The sequence below is a fragment of the Canis lupus genome, chromosome 2 (assembly GCF_011100685.1).
Source record: "Canis lupus familiaris isolate Mischka breed German Shepherd chromosome 2, alternate assembly UU_Cfam_GSD_1.0, whole genome shotgun sequence".
Lineage (NCBI taxonomy): Eukaryota > Metazoa > Chordata > Mammalia > Carnivora > Canidae > Canis > Canis lupus.
In genome coordinates this window covers 12,452,027-12,472,830 of record NC_049223.1, presented here as the reverse complement: position 1 = coordinate 12,472,830, position 20,804 = coordinate 12,452,027, and the positions used below count along the sequence as shown (strand labels likewise).

Below are 20,804 nucleotides of genomic sequence, written 5' to 3'. Positions count from 1 at the left end.
AGTACTGATAAGAGACAATACAAACACTATCTTTATTTTTGGATTTTCGTATTTAATAAATAGTAAAATAAATGTTTAGAATCTAGGACAGAAACTAGATCATACGAAGAAAAGGTTAAATGAAAAAAATAGTTAATTAGTTTTACAGTAATTCCTAAAAAAAAAAACATCAATTTACATGGTCCTGAAAAAAAGATTAGACAGGTGGCTGGAAAGACCTCTTAATCAGAAAAGTCAACCACACAATAATGAAAGCTGTACCAATTTTACCTTAGTAAACTTTAAACTACGTTTTAGAGTTGCCAACTACTTGGGGATTGAGTGAGTGAATTGCATTCTCTAAGTTTTACAAGCTCTCAGCTATTCATCATCAAATGTGATAGGCATCAAAGGATCATTACTAATGAAGAACTCATCACTACCAAGTGAAGTAAGTTACTACCTAGAACACTAAAAGTTGGTAGGATCGGATCACAAATCAGAGGTTGGCAAACTGTTGTCCATGGGCCAACAATGGGTTGCTATCTGTTTTTCTCAATAAAGTTTTATTGAAACATAGTCATGTTCATTCGTTTACATATTGTCAACTGCTGATTCTGCCTTTCTTTCAACAGTAGAGCTGAATAGTTGTGACAGAATGAATGACCCAAAAAGGCTAAGTTATATACTATTTAACCATCTGACCCTTTTTTAAAAAGTTTGCTGATTCTGACTTTTACTAAGAAATTCTTTAAGGCTACTCATATCACTATTTCTGAAAAGTAAGAAAATCATTTCTACATCTGAGTTATATTCTTTATCCTATTTGTCTAAAGTAGTTTAAGAGCACATGTTGAAATGAAATGTTTTTAAAAGCGTAAGATGAAAATGCTATCATTTCTGTCAGGCAGAAATCTCCATTTTAAAAGCTGAAAATAGACTCCTCTGGTAACTCTCTAGCTGATGCTGGTCAATAAAATGGATACTGAAAATGGTCTTGAACAGGTAAAAACATGTCAAGAGTTAAGCAGAAAATAGCTATAGAAAATATAATCATGAAAAGAGTAATTACTTACGCTGTATGTGAATGAGCTGCTTTGGCATCTTAAATTCCCCGGGATATATAGACTCATAGTAGGCAATATTACTTTCTGCCTCTGGGACTGGTATGACCATATTATCCCTCTTCTCGCCATACACCTGCTGTGCTGAAATAGCCCGCTGAAGATGGTGTTCCTAAAACAGGAATAAATAGTTAAGTTTATGTATTTTAAAAATAGCAAACAGAATATATAGCCTCATGAAGACATTTTTGTCATGTGTTTTAAAACTGAAAGGACTGTACCCTTGAAAGGATGCTAACAATACAATTAGTAGTAAAAACATTTTAAGTAGAAATAAGGTTTTGTTAGATTCACTGTATACTTCCTCAGTTTAAGAAATGTACTACATAAAAATTGAATTAAATTATACAAAAGATTCAAAAAACTGCCTAAACTGTTACTTTAAGTTTCTATTTTACAGATGAGATTCAAAGAAAAAGAGTTAAAATATTTATATTTGTATGAAGAAAGCAGGCTATGGATAAAAAAATTCTAATCTTTTCATAGAATGCTTCATGAATCTGGAAAGCACTTTCATACAAATCAACTAATACAATCTTTTCAAATAAGAGCAGAGAGTATCCTCTTCATTTTTAGTTGATGAAACTGACACATTCAAATCCAGTCTTTTGTCTCGATAATCCCTTAAGCATTTCCAGAACCTAGTGTAGGGGTCGAAAGTACAGGCTTCAGAGTATATAACTACTAGAGAGACACCTTAGTTTTCTGTTTCCTATAGTATGAGAAAAAAAAATCTACTTTTTAGGGCGGGAGATTTAAGTAAGATGAATGTGCATAAAAAGTTTTGTATAATGCTTGGCATGTAACAGTTATTCGAATAAGCTTTGGTTTAGTCACCACACAGAAAGATTTTACCAGTTTGTGATACCACCAGCTGCCATAAAAATATCTGTTCTCTCTCAGCCCTATCATCACAGAATTTTTGATAAAATATATAAAATACAAATTCAAGGACAAAAAATATTCCAATGATATGAAAACAGAAAATTCCAGTCCTCCTAAGTACTCTGTTTTAATTTTTAAAAATTATAATTTCTAATAGGATTTAAAAGTCAGACAAAATTCTACTATGCAACATACAGAGCTTTATACCTAGGGCTTTGCTAGATACATCCTGGAGATCTTTCTACACTGTACTTCTACTACAATTTTTAGGACAGCTGCAGTGTATTCCATTATATGGATGTACCATAATTTACTTAACCAGACATAATTGATAGGAAAAAAATCTCCTGGAAACAACCTGAATGCCTACTCTTCTTCCTGAATGCTACAAAAGTCACACCTGTACTGTTATATACAACACATCTTTGTGGATTTGTGAAGCATCTGTAGGACAACTACAAAAAAGTCCACAAAGGGCATATGAGGGTCCCACAACATACACTACCATTCTTTGTAATACTTTTTTTTTTTTAAAGATTAATTTATTTGAGAGAGAGAGAGAGAGAACAAGCATACGAGCAGGAGGGGCAGAGGGAGAATCTTGCCCCACATGGGGCTGGCTCCATCTCATTACCCTGAGCCAAAACCAGAAGTTGGATGCTTAACGGACTATATACTACATAGGCATGTCCTCCTTGTAGTATCTTATTGACTCTTTTAAATTTTAAAATCATCCATCTTGTCACTTTAGGTTCTTTTATAATGATTTTTTCTTAAATGTTGTTGCTGTTTGTTCATTTTCCAAAGAGCTACTTTTTTCTTGACACTTAAATAGATGGTTTCCTTTTTAATATTAAGGAAATTGGCCCTGTGTAATAAATTTCCAAATATTTTCCTGAAGCACTTCTTGTCTATGCAAGAAAGTTCTATTAGTCACATTTATTAATCTTTTCATTTGTGATTTTGTCATACTTACTATCAGGTATAAATTATATAGTCACAAACTAGATGTAAACAAATACTTTCTTTTTTATAACTCAATCTGATCTTTGATTCAGGCTCCCTAATGGCTAAATGTATCCTCTTATACTTTGGTATACTATGTTGTTTTATCTACTGGCCCTTAACTATTGACACAGGATGCTTCTGTAAACTCCAGCTGGGAAGTCTGTCACATGTATACTTTTTCTACTCTCAGATGCCCTCAAATGTCAAGAAAAAAATTTTTTGACCTTTGTCCTACATACATATCAAACTCAAGGAGGGAGTGGGAAAGCAAGGCACCTTATTCTTAATTTGCATTTTGTCCCTAATTTAGAACAATTAATCTATTATCATTTCTTTGTGTAGGTGAACATGTGAAAAATATGGTTTATCTTTTTATTCTTTGTATAAGGAGAGATAATGGCAAGCCACTTGTCCTAGTGTCATATGTAAAATCTATTCTCTTTAATAATTAAAAATGTACCTATATCATAAAATAAATTCCCCTTGCACTTGGCAGCATTCCTAAGTCTTTTTTCCTACTCTACCCAAACTGGCTCTTATGCCAGTATTTAATTTTTTTAAAAGTGTAGCCTCATACTATATTTTCTTATCTAGTAATGCAATTCTTCCTTTGTAATTCTTTTTCAGAATATTCCTGGCTATCTCATTTATTTTTCTAGATGAACCATAAAGAAAGTTACTTTCTAGGTGTGAAGTGGGACCTCTAAAGTATTTTGATTTTTACAGGCAATACATTATGCTGGTTAAGAACATGGACTTTGGGGGATCCCTGGGTGGCGCAGCGGTTTGGCGCCTGCCTTTGGCCCAGGGCGCGATCCTGGAGACCCGGGATCGAATCCCACGTCGGGCTCCCGGTGCATGGGGCCTGCTTCTCCCTCTGCCTGTGTCTCTGCCTCTCTCTCTGTGACTATCATAAATAAATAAATAAAAATAATTATTAAAAAAAAAAAAGAACATGGACTTTGGTAATCAAGAGTGCTCTGGATTTGGATGTTGGCTTGATAGCCTAGTAGCTCTAGGACTTTAGGACAGGAGATAAGATACTTATCTCAGTATGTTTTACTATCTGTAAATGTACAATGTGTACCTACCATATGGAATTGTGGTTAAGATAAAATGCCTGAGATCTACTAATTATCCAACATCTGGTAGCAAATATAGATCTTCCATTATTAGAAAAGCTCTTCCATTTGCTTAATAGTTACCATTTATATTCTCTTTAGTATGAAGTGTTCTGTAGAAAGAATTTTTTCCTATGGTTTTATCCATTTTCCAAAACTGTGGACTCAAATTTTTATTAATAACAGAGTGAAGACTTACTGCTTTAAAAAACAAAACAAAACAAAAAAAAACCCAAAACCTTACTTGTAGTTTTTTGTTTTATAAAATATTTCACAAAATTTCCTATTTTTAACAGTTAAGAAAAATGATTTCCCCTTAATACATGGCTTATAGGGGTGGTGTCATGAGTACAACATACTCTCATCAAATGGTTCAATTATAAAAACATTTTATTATAATAGAATAAGAAAAAATACAGAACATTAATTTTGGAATCTAGGTTGAGAGTAGTTCATGAACTATGTTCATAACATAGTTATGAAGGTTTTCTCTAAGTTAGAAAATTCTTATAATAAAAAGATAAAGAAGAATAGGGTATTAAGGACCCTAAGTACATGCAATAAACAATATCTATGGTTAGGTTCTTCTAGGTCTTACAAAAATATTCTCCAACAACTGGAGTGTAACTTTATTAAATACTCCTATTTACTCTCTCCCATGTGTGTCAGGACCAAACATAGGCCAGTATGGCTGGAGCAGGGTGAGTGAGAGGGGAGAATAGCAGATGCTATCTGCTCAGGGGATGAGCACCAGATCATGCAGAGTCACTGGTCATGTCCTTTTACTAAGAGCAAGAGTGGCTATAAGGTTTTAAAAGATTGCCCTGATGGTTATATAGACAATAGACCACATTCTATAAAATGGAATATGTGTATTCCAATTTAAATGGTTCAGAATAATACTTAATGATACGGAAAAAACCCCATCAATTTATTAAGTAAAAAAGATAGACCTGAAAACTCTATGTTCAAGATATTGGTATTAATCTTCTTTTAAAAGAAAAAGACACAACTGAACATAAACACCTTCATAAAAAAATCTTAAAGTAGATGAGCATATATATACGAATCAATCCTCTCTGTATTCTTTTATTCCTTTCCTTGCCTTATTCTTTCATAGCTCTTATCATCCTCTGACATGTCATTTACTTGTTTACTGTTGTCACCCTTTCCTCCTCCCCACTTTCTTTCCACCACCCCAATCTAAACAGCATGAAAGCAAGGATTTTTGTCTATTTTGTTCACTGCTAAATAGCCACCCTAAAAAACAGTGCTGGACACAAAGCATAGTGTTTATTTGCTGAATAAATGAATGTGTATGATGTACATATCTGTGCATTGCTATACAGATATATACAAAAAGTTTTTTTTTTTTTTTTAAGATTTTTTTTAAATTTATTCATGAGAGACACAGGCAGAGAAAGAAGCAAGCCCCATGCAGGGAGCCTGATGTGGGACTCGATCCGGGGACTCCAGGACCATGCCCTGGGCCAAAGGCAGGCACTAAACCACTGAGCCAACCAGGGATCCCCTATACATAAAGTTTCAAAGTATATATACCAAAAAGTTAATGGATTATCTCCAAGGGATACAATTTTGAAATGCTCTTTTGTAATTTTATTTCCTAAATTTTCTACAATGTATTTATAATACTTTTTGATTAAAAATTTTGATTTCACTAAATGATTTTCTAAAACACCAATACTTTCTAGAAGACATAATTTATTTGGTTCAGTAAAACCTGTCCCATATAAGTTAGTTTAGTTCAAGAGTAAAATACACTTGTAGCTTTCCAGGTAAAGAAAGTTATTTTTAAAACCCAAAACTATATACATCTATTCTAGGAACCCGAACATTCAGTTACATAAAAACATTAAATTATAAGTGAAAATGAGATTTTTGCTTTGAGTAAAAGGATGTAGAATGGTGAAGCCAAGTAACAAACGAAATAAATTAGAATGAGTTCTGAATGCAATCCAGTAATTACTGAATGCCTTGTATAAATACCTAAGATAATCCAATTTTAAATTATAATTATATAAAAAGTTAGATGTTCCTTGAATATCTGTCATTGAAATTTTTTTTTTAATTTTTATTTATTTATGATAGTCACACAGAGAGAGAGAGAGAGGCAGAGACATAGGCAGAGGGAGAAGCAGGCTCCATGCACCGGGAGCCCGACGTGGGATTAGATCCCGGGTCTCCAGGATCACTCCCTGAGCCAAAGGCAGGCGCTAAACCGCTGCGCCACCCAGGGATCCCTGAAATTTTTGAATAAATCTACTTGCAGCATTAAGTAGACCAGCTGTGTTCAAATAACTTCAAATAGTCCAATAGAGTTGGACAGTTTTTTAACTTTTTTTTTTTTTTAATTTTTTTTTTCAATTTTTATTTATTTATGATAGTCACAGAGAGAGAGAGAGAGGCAGAGACATAGGCAGAGGGAGAAGCAGGCTCCATGCACCGGGAGCCCGACGTGGGATTCGATCCCGGGTCTCCAGGATCGCGCCCTGGGCCAAAGGCAGGCGCCAAACCGCTGCGCCACCCAGGGATCCCGTTTTTTAACTTTTTAACAAAAAAAGAGTGATGGATTCTAAACTTAGGTTTTTGTTTTTTTTTTTTTAAACGTTAGGACTTCTGAGAACTTTGAACACATTAATGTATATTGTGGTTGTTCAAGAGTGGAATATAGTCATTCCAAGCCTATGACTACAAAATAATTTTTTTCAGAAAATATCTATTAATAGTTCATAGAGAACTTTTGTTAATACACAGCTTGGGCAATATTGGTATAGAACAAAAACTACAGATATGGAGCAGAGTATTTAGGATTAAGTTTACTCATTCATTAACTTAGTCCATGTTTATTGAGTGCCAACCCTGTGCCTGGCACGGAAAAACAATTTTGTGACTAAAACACACACAGTCCCCTAACACTGTAGAGCCTATACTCTAGTAGGGAGAACAGATACTAGTAAAATAGTTCTAAAAATAATTTGCACGGTGTGCGAAGTGCTATGAAGAAAAAGTACAATGTGTTATGGTAAAAGGAAAAGGATTTCAAGGACAGTATTTTCACTAGCACAAAGAGAAATTTAAGCTAACATCTGCAGTAATGGGAGTTAAAAGATTGTTTTAAAAAGGGGGGAAACTGAAGACTACTTATACATTTGACACACTAGATAGGTAAAATTTCTTTATATTACAGAATATTTATATTAAGCACCAAAACACCAAATACAACTCCAATTTTTCATAAAAATAACAGAGGCATAAATTCCAGTTTGGTTTTACAGGAAACAAGGTAAATAAAATTAAATAACCTAAAGAATTCTTTAATATTTGATCTTACATAAAATTGAATTAGATGAACTATAACTTATGATTAAGCAAATAACTTAAAAAGCTTCTTGCACTACAAGTAATTATATTTTGTATATGCAGCAATAAAATAAAAGCAAAAGAGCCATACAAAAGAGGATCTGAAAAGACTGAACAACGATCTTTACAAAGTTCAGAGGCATACTGTCACGTCTCTATGAACCTTGCTATCACGGCACTGGGCTCCAAGAGTATTCACTCATGTTACTTCAGCCTGCCTAGTACACTGAAAGAGCATGGGTTTTACAGAGACCTACGTAAGAATCTTAGATTCCTCCTCAGACCCCAAGTCCAGAATGTCACTCTGCTACCTATTTGTATTATTTTGTTTTCCCCCCCTTACCCATCTTGCCCTCTATTCTCTCCAATAGTTGTTTTTTTACTCTCCTCTTTTATTTTTGTTTACCCCTAGAAAAATGTTGCCCTTTCAAATTGCCTTATTATGGTCTCCTTGTTAAATGCATTATTGGTAGCTAATGTGAAAGGGTTAAACTGGCTCTGAACAGGGTATTCACTTATATTTGAGAAATCAGAAATTACCATTTTTATTGATAAAATGAGAGTGACATTAGCTTTGTGTAGATAAAAGCTATCTGTAAGGACAGTACTGCGAATGTGTCTTAACATTTGCTCTGTGCCTTTGCTCACATGGATGGATACATCTGTTAACATTACTGTTCACCATGCCCCCACTCCACCATGGGAAATTCCGGCTTGTTCTTCAAAGTCTGGTTTAAAATTATCTTTCCTCTTTCTCCCCTTAACAGAAATGCTCAATTTGTGCTTCTACAGTACTACAGTCCCTACTTAAAAACTGTGTTGTAATTATGTTTATATACTCATCTCCAAAATGTAGACAGTATGTTTAACTAACCTTTGTATTTTTTCCTTTAAAAGATGTGTTCTCTTGTATTATTTGGGGGCTTTAATGTTTTTTTAGGATGAAGACTAAGTACAATTACCTCTGTAACCTACTCAGCATCTAGTATGGTATTTTGCTTTATTACAGATATTCAACACTTCGCATCATTACAGAAAAATGGTAAGTATCTGTCTAAATAAAATGGGTGAAAAAAGAAAAAGAAAAAATCTAATGCATATTAACAAAGCAAAAAGACCTATTCAAGGTTATATTGTACAAATTACTAAACAAAGATTTTTAAAAAATAAAGATTAAATTATATTCACTTATTCATTAAATTTTTATTTAAGCAAATGATAACCTTAACACTTAGATATAATTAAGACCATATTAAACCTCTTGGGTTATGCAATTAAAAAGTTTATTATAAGCAACAATATATAAAATTCCTGATGGCGAAATAAGTGATTACTAATTTGTAAAAAGCCACTTAAGATATTTAGGGATCCCTGGGTGGCGCAGCGGTTTAGCGCCTGCCTTTGGCCCAGGGCGCGATCCTGGAGACCCGGGATCGAATCCCACATCGGGCTCTCGGTGCATGGAGCCTGCTTCTCCCTCTGCCTATGTCTCTGCCCCCCCCCCCCTCTCTCTCTCTCTCTCTCTCTCTCTCTGTGACTATCATAAATAAATAAAAATTAAAAAAAAAAAAAAGAAATTTAAATCCCCCTTCCCCGTTATTTATGCATGTAGAGCTAGACTCCATTGCTACTTGAACAAAGGCACTGAACTGAATTACTTTCCTATCATACATTGACATTTCTAAGAACTAAAACATCAATGCCTATTCAGGAATATGGCTCCAGCAAGGACTCCATAGTTTTTCTACATCCAAATACCCCAATTCTTGATTGGCTCGGTATGATAACTTTATGACTGGTTTCCCTGAGTCTATTTTTGTTCATTCTTCACAGAACAGCCAACCTGTTAATATACAAGTCAAATCATACTATTATTCCATTTAAAATATTCCAATTATTTCTTACCTCATTCAAAATAAAATCCAAAGTTCTTAAAACTGCTTAAGAGATTCCAGCATGATTTGCATTTCTCTTTGTTACCTTTCTGGCATCATTTACTAATCTCCTCACTCACTTGGCTTGCTCTTGCATACTAGATTCTTTGCTTTTTTCCAAACTTAAATAGCTTGCTCCCTCACCTTTAAGTCTTTGTTCAAAAGTCATCTTTGCAAACACCTTGCCAGCTCTCCCACTATACATCCACCAGAAAGATAACCTTGAGTCCAACAACATCAAATGATGGTGAGGATATGGAATTAAGTTAAAATTCTCATACATCATGTTACTGAGAAAAAAGCGATGGGCAGATCTCATAAAACCAAATATACATAGTTCACATGGCCCAGCAATCCCCCTGGTAGGTATTTACCCAAGCCCACAACAAGACCTGAATAAGACTATTCATATGGTTTTATTCATAATAGTCCCAAAGTGGAAACAACACAGATATCCATCAACAGGACAGATGAACAAACTATGGTAGAGTAATACAATGGAATATTATTCCACAACAAAAATATACATGCAACAATATGAGTAAATTCCAAAAATACTGAGGGGAGTAAAAACAGCTTCATGTAAAAGAGCACATGTTCTCTGAGTCCATTTACATGAAGTTTTAAAACAGACAAAATTAATCTATGGTAAAAAAAAAAAAAAATCTAAACAGCACTTGTTTCTGGGGTCATGGGGGCAAGATTGAGAAGGGGAATGAAGAAATTTTCAGTGATGAGGGTAATAATACTCCACATCTTGATGAGGGTTGGATTATGAAAATTTATGAATTGTCAAAATTCAGCTAATATATACCAAATATTTGTGTATTCCTTTGCATGTAAATTTTACCTCAAAAAAAAACAGTGAATACTAAACTGTAATTAATGACATGCATGCTTGAGTATTTAGTAAAACATGCACTGAAGCCTGCAATTTCCTTTGAAATGCCCCCCAAAATGGAGAGATGGATGGATGTGTTTAGATAAAGTAAGGAGAGTAAACTGTTAATAGGAGAATCTAGCAAGTAGGTATATAGGTGGTCACTGCAAATTCTTGAAATTTTACTATACACTTGAAATTTTCATAATACTGCAAAAAATATGGAATCTTTCCCTTCTCTTAACCCCAGAACACTTTGTTTCCTTTCTAGCACTTTATACCTCCTTATAGACTACTGAATTTACTTACTATTTTACTGTCTTATCTTCTCTCCTTAAAATAGAAGATCCATGAAGGTAGGAATTTATTTTTTCCTTACCTTTACCTCAGGTCTAGAACTGTGCTTAACACATACAAATATCCCATAAATGTTTACTGAATAAACGAGCCAGTGATTTGTGCCAGTTATTTAAGGTCCACAAATACTTCTGGCTTGGAATAGAATTCATAAAACTAAGATTAAACTTCATATAAACAAAGAAAAAATTAAGGCTTGAACACATTTTGCTTTTGTATTTAAAATATTCAGGGTGATCAGTTAAAATAGTTGAAGGAAGATATGGACTATTTGGGAAGAAAAAGAACAATATTTATTATTTTCTACAAGAAATAAATGGTAAAAGATAGTAGGACTTTTACCCTCTACCTCTCCTCCCACTTAAACCTCAATACCCTGAAATTACTTTTATTTCCAGAGCAAAAAACAGTAAAAAATCACTAAACTACAGGTAAAACAGTCCAGTTTTGTTACTTCTCTTTAGTGTGAAATATTTGTCAATTTAGCACTTTTCTTAACAAAATATTCAGGACGTAAAGTTACTAAGAGCAGTCCAAGGCAAAATTAAGTTCAATTTTGATGCTTGCCTTCTCATGTCCTTTCTTTGTAGCCCTCATATATCCCTTTAGACTTGGATTGCGCTGGATCTGCTTAAGAGTCTGCATGCCCAATGTGATGACTGGCATGTGAAGGGGAAGGGACTAAAATTAGCTTCTTTCCATTCTCACAAAAAGTGATAATCTAAGTGGAATGCTTCCCTAGAAATTATATATTTTCTTTCTTTCTTTCTTTTTTTATATATTTTTATTGGAGTTTAGAAATTCTATTTTAAAAGGCTCAAGAATCTCTCTCTTTGTAACAATTTTATTTATTTATTCATGAGAGACACAGAAAGAGAGAGGCAGAGACACAGGCAGAGGGAGAAGGCAGGCTCCATGGAGGGAGCCCGATGTGGGACTCGATTCTGGAACTCCAGGATCATGCCCTGAGCCAAAGGCAGACATTCAACCACTGAGCCACCCAGGCGTCTCAAGAAGCTCTTACCTTTGGTTATCATCTTTATGCTGACGATTTCTAAACTCCCAACGTAGCCTGGGGAGCTACTCATCTGCCATTATTTAATACCTTTTAACTTGTGCAGGTCAAATAAAATACAAATGGTGCTTACCATTTTGAGGGGTTAATACCCTAAATCAACAGCTTGAATAATCTAATTTAAACGTCTTTAAAAATGGGATCCTTGGGTGGCCCAGTGGTTTAGCGCCTGCCATCGGCCTAGGTCATGAACCCAGGGGTCCTGGGATAGGAGTCCCACATCAGGCTTCCTGCATGAAGCCTGCTTCTCCCTCTGCCAGGCTCTGCCTTCTCTCTCTCTCTCATGAATAAATAAAATCTTAAAAAAAAAAAAAAAACAAAAAAAAACAACCTCTTTAAAACTAAACATGTTTATATTATTTAACACAAACAAAAGCCATGCCAAGACTTAGTCTTTAGCCCTTATATATACTCACTCTTGAAATTTCATCCATTATCATGGCTTTAACTGCCTTTTGTGTGTTGATGATGTGATTCGAAATCTTAATTTCTATCCCAGATTTCTGCTAAATTCTAGGCACGTGTATAAAGACCTCTTACTACATGTTCTACAGACAGACCTCATGTAACATGAACATCCCCATCTGCTGACTCTCCAAATCTGTTCTTCCTCCTGTTTTACCTACTGCAGTGAATTGCACCATCATATATCCAGTCATTCAAGCCAGAAGCCTTGAGTTTTCCTTCTCGCTCCCGCTTCCTACTTCCCCATTTCCAAATAAGGCCATCAGATCCTATAGATTTCTCATTCATTTTATGTCTAGAAATTATTTGGTTTTTTTTTTTTTTTTTTTTAAATCCCATCGTCTCAGTTCAGGCAGCAACTAGCCTCCTTGCTTTTGGTATTACATTATTCTCTAGTTATTTTCAGTAGCTGCCAGGGTCTCTCTAAAAGTTGGATCCCATCACTCTCACATTTCATCCTTGGCTCTCTACTGCCTTTATGATGAAAATTCAAACTTCTTGGCATGGCAAACAGAGTCCTTCATGATCTACCTCTAGCTAATTCTTGCCTAATACCTTAACCAGTTTCTACTCTGAATTTCACACTCTAGCCATAAGGGACATTTAAAGACCTTTTTTAGTTAATACCTATATGGGATGTTTCCTGTCTTTTAAGTCCATCTAAACTGCTCTGTATTCTTTATAATTCTACTAGGATATCTACCCTTTTCAAAAAGTCTCTTACAACTATTATATAACAGTATTTGGAAAAACTGACTTCATGAATTCCTTTATAACTCTGGGTTATAAAGCTTTAGGCTTTATTACTATGCCTGCTAATACACCTTTCCAGGACTAAAATAGTAATAGCTGACATATACTGAGCATTTATTACATGCCAGGCCTAAGTTTCATATATCTTATTTCATTAAAACCTCTTAACTAGGGATGCCTGGGTGGCTCAGTGGTTGAGAGTCTGCCTTCAGTTCAGGGTGTGATCCTGGGGTCCCAGGATTGAGTCCCACGTCGGGCTCCCTGCAGGAAGCCTGTTTCTCCCTCTGCCTATGTCTCTGCCTCTCTCTCTGTGTTGTCTCTCATGAATAAATAAAATCTTTAAAATAAAAAAAAAAGCTCTTAACTATATTCTATGTATTATATGTATATACATATGTAGAAAAAGGCATGGCAACTATCATCTTTATTTCACGTATTACTAAACTTGCCTAAGTTCATATAAAATGCTGGATTCAAACCCAGCTGTGACTCTAGTATGAACTCTTTTAAGATTTTATTTGAGGGGGGGGGGGGGGAGCATGGAGTGGGGAGAGGGAGAAGCAGACTCCTTGCTGAGCAGGGAGCCCAATGTGCGGCTCAATCCCAGGACCCAGAGATCATGACCTGAGCTGAAGGCAGATGCTTAACCAACTGAATCACCCAGGTGCCCCTAGTATGATCTCTTAACTACTTCACTATATCAATTCTTAAGAGGATGTAGATTCCCCACAGATTGTTTATTAGTTGCAAGGGAAAACTAGTAACTATACAGTGGAGAAATTGGCCCATACTTTGGGTGATCAATAACATTACTAATATTACCAATCAGGAGCAAATAAATGATGTGCCTACAGATGTGATACAATGAGACCACAACATCCTTTATGTAAATTTCTACCTGGGAGTGCACAACCTGAATCTAATTGAGAAAACAAACTCAAATGGGATCCTCTATTGAAAAATTAAAAAAAAAAAAAAAAAAAAAAGAGACTGTAATCTTCAGAAACTGCATCATAGTGTAGGCCATGTCATGAAGTAAGCAACTTACTCTCAAACAGTTTGGGAAAATATGTGTATGTATGTGTTTGTGTATGGTAAGAGTATGTGAAAAAACAATAAGCAAATTGGGCAAAATGTTAACAAAATGTATGTGTGGGTATACTACTCTTTTTCTTGCAGTCTTTTTTGTAAGCTTGAAATTATTTCCAAATAGTTTTTTTTTTTTTTTTAAGCTAAGAGTAAAAAGAAGAAAAAAAATCCCAGAATTACTGCCAACTAACTGTACAATCTCTGATCTCCCTAAGTCAGTGAAAGTTTTCTGGCTCTTAATTTCCGTATCTAAGCTAGATATTATCAGAATACTGTCTTCTAAATAGTAGTTCTAGAGATACCATTAAGTGTTAGGTGAAGAGTTCAATGATTAATTTTGGGAAATGCATAGACGGGGTAAACAACGTTGAACAGTTTCTTTACAGAAGAATCTTCACAGATTTTACACATCCTAAAACACACCATGATTTTTCAAATCAGTACTTCAGAAGTAAAGATATCCTAATTATTTGTTGACCACCGTTAGTGTGATTCACCTAAATGTTTGGTGGGACCAAGTCCTTTAATTTTCGGGACTGAAAACTATGATAAGCATTAAAATAATGTTAAACCCGTGATACATAAAAACCATTCTCTTCTACAATAACAGAATCTGTCAATTTTGGGAAACCTAATCTTACGACTCCACTGTTCAATTCATATTGAGATTTTTCAGAGTTTATTTTTTAAAACTGGGGTTGTTTTCAGGCTATGAAATCTCTGACAATAGAACTCCCTTTTATGGACAGTAACACAGATTAGTGGTTGGCAAACTACAGCCTGGGGAGGCGGGCAAATTGAGCTTACCATCTGTTTTTGTAAACAGTTTTAACAGAACATAGCCATACTCATTCATTTACATATTGTCCATGCTGCTTGTGCCCTACAACAGCAGAACCAAGTAATTGTGATAAACTGTAATGCATGCAAAGACTAAAATACTTACCACCTGATCCTTATGCCAAGTTTGGAGATTCCTGATAATGATATTTTACGCTTATTTACACTTTTTACTTTGGCAGATTCAGCAGCTGGGTTGCGGGAAGGTGGGTCATGGACAAACATGAAAACATGCTGTACTATTTAAACATGGTGAAAATGACAGTGAGAAGAGGGAAGTTTTATTTTTTTTTAAAGATTTTATTTATTCATGAGAGAGACAGAGGCAGGCAAAGGGAGAAGCAGGCTCCGTGCAGGAAGCCTGATGTGGGACTTGATCTTGATACTCCAGGATCACACCCTGAGCCAAAGGCAGACATGCCTAACTGCTGAGCCACCCAGATGTCCTGGAAGTAAATTTATTGAGTAAAATTTTATCTCTATGTTCAGACCCTATATTAGGTACTTTTTTTTTTTAGTTTTACTTTATTTGAGAGAGATTGAGCACGTGCATGCATGAGCAGGGGGTGGGGAAGTACAGGGAGAAAAAGCAGACTCCCCACTGAGCAGGGAGCCCAACGTGCTGGCTCAATCCCAGGACCCAGAGAGCATGACGCTTACCCAACTGAGTCATCCAGGTGCCCCCACGTCATCTTCATTCTTGAGATATATTACTATACCTATTTTACAGGGAAAGTGAAGCTCGGTATAATTAAGTCACTTGACCGAAGTGGTAGAAGTAGAATTTGCATTGAGGTCTGACTTGAGAACCCCATGGTCTTTCTACTATGGCTTAATTCCTTCTTTTTGTCTTCTGCCTTCCCCATGTATGGCTGAGTTCTTGTTGGTACTCAGGGGAGGACCCAATAGCAAGAGAGAAACAGAAAGGACTTTAAACAGCTGAAGTTATGTACAGCAGTATCAAGGCTACAAGGATCCATGGAGAGTTACGACCAGAGAGGCTGAGGAAGTAACAGCAATTTCCTAATAACTTCTCTTACAGAATTCTCTTTGGAGTGCTTTATTAAATTGGTGCTCAAAAAGCTTAACTCTGGTGATTCCCAGGTACCATAGATAAGAATGGAGCTGTGGAAGATTAAGTCCTAGAAGAACCAAGATCAGGTACATGTTTCCTGTGTAACTACTCTTAATCGTTAACATATATATTATCTTTACGTGTATAGAGGTCTACAGTAATGGGTAAAATATGTTTCCTTTTTGTAAATACTGTTTTATCTTGCTGGACAGACAGTAGAAATACATGAAAATTTGTACTTCTCCCCCTGGACTTCCAACACTTTGTTATTATATCTTTGACACATTTTACCAAAAGTGGAAATAAAAGAATCCTTTTACAGAAATAAATAGGGGTTTCCCTCTAAGAAGAGAATTAAATTTGAATTAAAAGCAAATTAGAAGGGACGCCTGGGTGGCTCAGTGGTTGAGCGTCTGCCTTCGTTCGGCTCAGGGTGTGATCCTGGGATCCAAGATCGAGTCCCACATCGGGCTCCTTGCAGGGAGCCTGCTTCTCTCTCTGCCTGGGTCTCTGCCTCTCTGTGTCTCTCATGAATAAATAAATAAAATCCTTTTAAAAAAAAGAAAGGAAATTAAAAAAATAAAGTATTTTATTTAGGTACAATTACATAATTTGCCATAAAAGAAGTCAAGAGGATACTAAATATTAACCACCCTAGAGAGATAAGGATCTATATACTAATCTAAGATTGAAACAATCTCAAGTTAGACTAAATTTGGTGATTGTTCTTCCATCAAAAATAACAGATTGATCTATTGATTGATTCCCTGCTAGTCGATGTAGCAATGTAGCTAGGATGTAGCAATCGAGACAGCTGTTACACTGTTCTATTTTGTTTAACCACCAAAATATAAACTTTCAGAGGGCACCTGGGTGGCTAGTCAGATAAGCTTCTGCCTTCAGCTCTGGTCATGATCTCAGGGTCCTGAGATACAGACCCAAGTCCATCTTCCTGCTCAGTGGGGAGCCTGCTTCTCCCTCTCCCTCTCTGTCCTGCCCCCTACTCATGCTCTCTCAAATAAATCTTTAAAAAATATATATATATATATATATGAATATATATATAAAAGATTTGTGCATGTTTAAGGTAACTGTGGAAAACGTTGTAACATGACTAATATAGGAAGAAATCATAGCTCGTGATACCCTAAAACTAATTACACAAAATTTTCTTCCTTCACTAACACCAAGTCCCTTGGTTCCACCAAAACCACAAAACTCCCAGTATAATTTCTGAAGTTCTGTCTTCTTTAGTGGCTAAAAAATAAAAAGAGCTCCCATAGACTCAAAACATTCTTGTTTAAATTATGTTTCCTTCACTTACTCAAACTCACTTCCCCTTTATTTAATACAGTGGTAGATGAAAATAAATACTTCATAATTTCAAATTATTCTAATTTAATGGTATTTTGTGCCACAAATTCTATCTTACAAATTATAAAATATATTGCATGGAAATAGAATTTCTAATTTTTATTTTATATTAGAATACTCTTTATCAAATAGGAAGAGATATACAAAGTATACTATCTAAAAGCACACATTTTTGATGTCAGAAACCTAGATTGGAATCCCAATTCTGTCACTTACTAATTATGACTTAACTTCTCTGACCTTAAATTTTCTTATTAGTAAAACGAGGTAACTGCTATTATAAAGATAAAATGAGATAAGAAATGCAGCTAACCTCTTAGTACATACCTAGCACACTAGTTAGCTTTTTATAACATAATGACACCAACTTTACCTTTATTCCTTATTAGTAAAGGGCAAGAAAATGCTGCCTGATTTATAAAGGTTGCAATGAGAAGTAAGTGAAATTATTATTACACCACTACTATAAAGTGGTGGTGTATTATTATTAAAATAGCAAATTTCAAAAGATTATAACCTATATTAATAGGAATTGTTTTACTGTAGCTATATTTGGATCAATAAATTAATAAGACTAAGTCTACATTTACCTTATGTTTTCTTAAGTGACATCCTTTCTCCTACTAATCCTATAAATGAGGATACTTTATTTTATTTTATTCTATTTTATTTTAGTAGGCTCCAAGCCCAGCATGGAGCCAGCCCAATGCCAGGCTTTGAGCTCATGACCCTGAGATGGAGAACTGACCTGAGCGGAGATCAAGAATCTGACACTTAACCAACTGAGCCACCTCAGTGCCCCAAATGAGGACATTTTAAATCTCCAATTAATTTTTATTGGCAGACTGTCACTGTTAAAGCAATCCTAACCTCTGAAGACAGTCAAATCTCACTCACTATAGAACTTTAAAATGACAAATTCAGGCACCATACTATAGTGACTATACTCACTTTCACAGCTTTTATGGAAAAATGAGGTCTCTCTACACACTTTAAAGTACAAAAGGAAAAAAAAAAAAAACAAAAACCCATGCACTGCAGTTATAAGGAAGCCCTGTCCTCCCAGCTGAGGACAGAGCAAAATTAATGGCAGTAAATCATTTCAAAGATTATTTTTACCATAAACTTTATACCACAATGGATATGAGGTAACTCACTGGGATATCTTATAACTAATTTAATACTACCTAAAATAAATCCAGTTTCCTCTTTCCTATGGAAATGAGAGAAAAATATGGAACTTTTGTGGAAGAAGTACAAAAAGTTGTAAAACTTGAAATGTATGTATAACACTTTTAGACTTAATCCTAACACATTTAAATTATTATCTCTAGTTGGTATTTATAGACATAAGAGAAAGGAAATTATATTCTTTCTTGCAAAGGTCTTTATTTAGGCTCATAGAAACACAACACAAATTCTCTTATTTCATAGCAGAAAGTGATGAAATAACTAAATAAAGCTCCAGACAACATTTAAGACAAGTTTCCTACAAAAGTATTAATCATGCTAAAAAGTTTGTATCATTTCAGGAACTGCATTAAATTTGGTCAGAATGAACGGCTCATTTTTCTATACCTAACAGAGAATAAATAATATACTTCCATGATCTCATTTAAAGAAGTAAACTGTGGCAGACACTCATTTTTTTTAAACTCCATAAAGGCAAATTAATTTTTCAGTAATAAATGGTAGCAGAGGGCTGGTGTTGAGACACTTGTATGTAATTAGGAATTTATGTTTATTTCAAACTGATGATGACAATCAAAATAAACATCCTAGTGAGATATTTATAGTCTGACCAAACTATGGTCAGAATGCAAAACTTACTATCTAAATGGAGTGAAGGATGTGTTAAAAACCTTACGTTCAGGAGACGTAAAACATAGTTTACTGAAGGTATGCTTAAAAAAATTTTATTTATTTTAGAAAGAATGAGCAGAGGGGAAGGGCAGAGGGAGAAAGAGAATCTCAAGCAGATCCCCCTCCCTGCTGAACCAGGAATGCAACCTGGGGCTTGATTCCAGAACCCTGAGATCATGAACCAGAGTTGAAATCAAGTCCTTGGTCAACTGACTGAACCACCCGGGCACCTCTAAAGATACACTTTTTATCTATCTTCACAAATGTCCTCAAATATCCCCCTTTCTTCATTCTCTTTCTTCCAATACACAAAGATAAATACGGAAAGTGTAACAGCCTTCAGTTCTGTTCATCAAATTATTCCTGGCTGCTTTCCAGACACACAATAATACTGCACTTTCTGGCTCTCCCGTGGTTGGTGGTGCTAGGTGACTACCCCTGGTCAATGAGTTGTGAGTCAAAGTGACTTATTTCTAGGCCAGAGTATTTAATTGCTGGTGAAAGATTTGAAATCTCCTTCTACCTGCCATCATACTTGAGACGTTGATTGTTACATCTGCCTGGTTCCCCGTCTGATCCATAAAAAACGTTACAGAAAACAAGAAAAAAAATGTTTAGGGTTGTTTGTTATCACATCATAACCTAGTTGATTCCGAATGATATAAATTGGTTCAGAAGTGGGATACTAATGTGACACAAAGGCTAAAATATATGCCATTAGTCTGGGTGCCAAGCAGCAAGGAAACTTCTCCGAGGGTGGAAGGCTAGTAATGCGTATCAGGCAGTACAAAATACTTGGTTATGCACAAATATGTACAAACCTGCAGCTCTAGAAGAGTTTAAAAAACGACATTAAATGGTGTGTTGGTTGTTTGGTATTATAAAAAACAAATATTTAAAACTATTAGTAAGCAGGAATGAAAAGGAAGAGTCCAAACATTCAGGGACTTGTAGTATTTGAAGAATGCTTCTCAACCCAAGCCTTGTGTCAAATCAAGAAGGCATGGGCTAACAACGAGAAAGAGTAATCAACCTTGAGGGTAAGGTTTAACTCACAGTAGGGCCATGATACTTACAATAAAATATTTGGATGGATTAGAGTCTTGAAAGCAGAGACCCAATCAAAACTATGTTAATGTTTTCAATTGAACAAAATGCTCACAGGAAAAACAAGACATTAAGAGTGTAGCTTTTCCTGCAAAAGTTAATAGGTTTATGCTCCTAGCAATTAGGAGACTGACATCTGATAAAGACTATGAATACAGGCTACTGGCATATGGAACTAAATGGAAACCTATTAGAAGCCTACAAAGTTGTGCTGACAAAAACCGAAAGTCCAGATTAAAATCTGATTTAAAAGTACACTTACATTAGCTCCCAAAAGGGCATATTTTCTAATACCTACTTCAGATGACGCCAAGGAAGACGACAGAGAATGAAAGAATGCTAAGAATCTCAAAACAATGACTGGGGAGACCTTCAAGGAGAGAAGATTTAGTACCTAAACAAGAATATTCCCCAAATCCAGGGGAAGGGGACCCTTTTAAAGTCAGCCTGGTAGAATTTCTGAGTTGTTATGGATTAGAGAGAGAGTGCTATGT

General features: G+C 35.2%; 1 protein-coding gene across 6 annotated transcripts in view; it reads right to left on the bottom strand.

Moving 5' to 3' along the window:
* The window catches only part of EPC1 (enhancer of polycomb homolog 1), a 94,450-nt gene that overhangs the window by 28,827 nt on the left and 44,819 nt on the right, over positions 1-20,804 (bottom strand). For all 6 annotated transcript variants that reach the window (XR_005355199.1, XM_038529869.1, XM_038529867.1 and 3 more), the window contains exon 2: positions 1,056-1,215. Coding sequence is in view for 5 of the 6 variants with exons in the window: in XM_038529869.1 (XP_038385797.1) it covers positions 1,056-1,215 (160 nt within the window). In the remaining variant the exon portion in view is untranslated. The remainder of the gene's footprint in view (positions 1-1,055; positions 1,216-20,804) is intronic.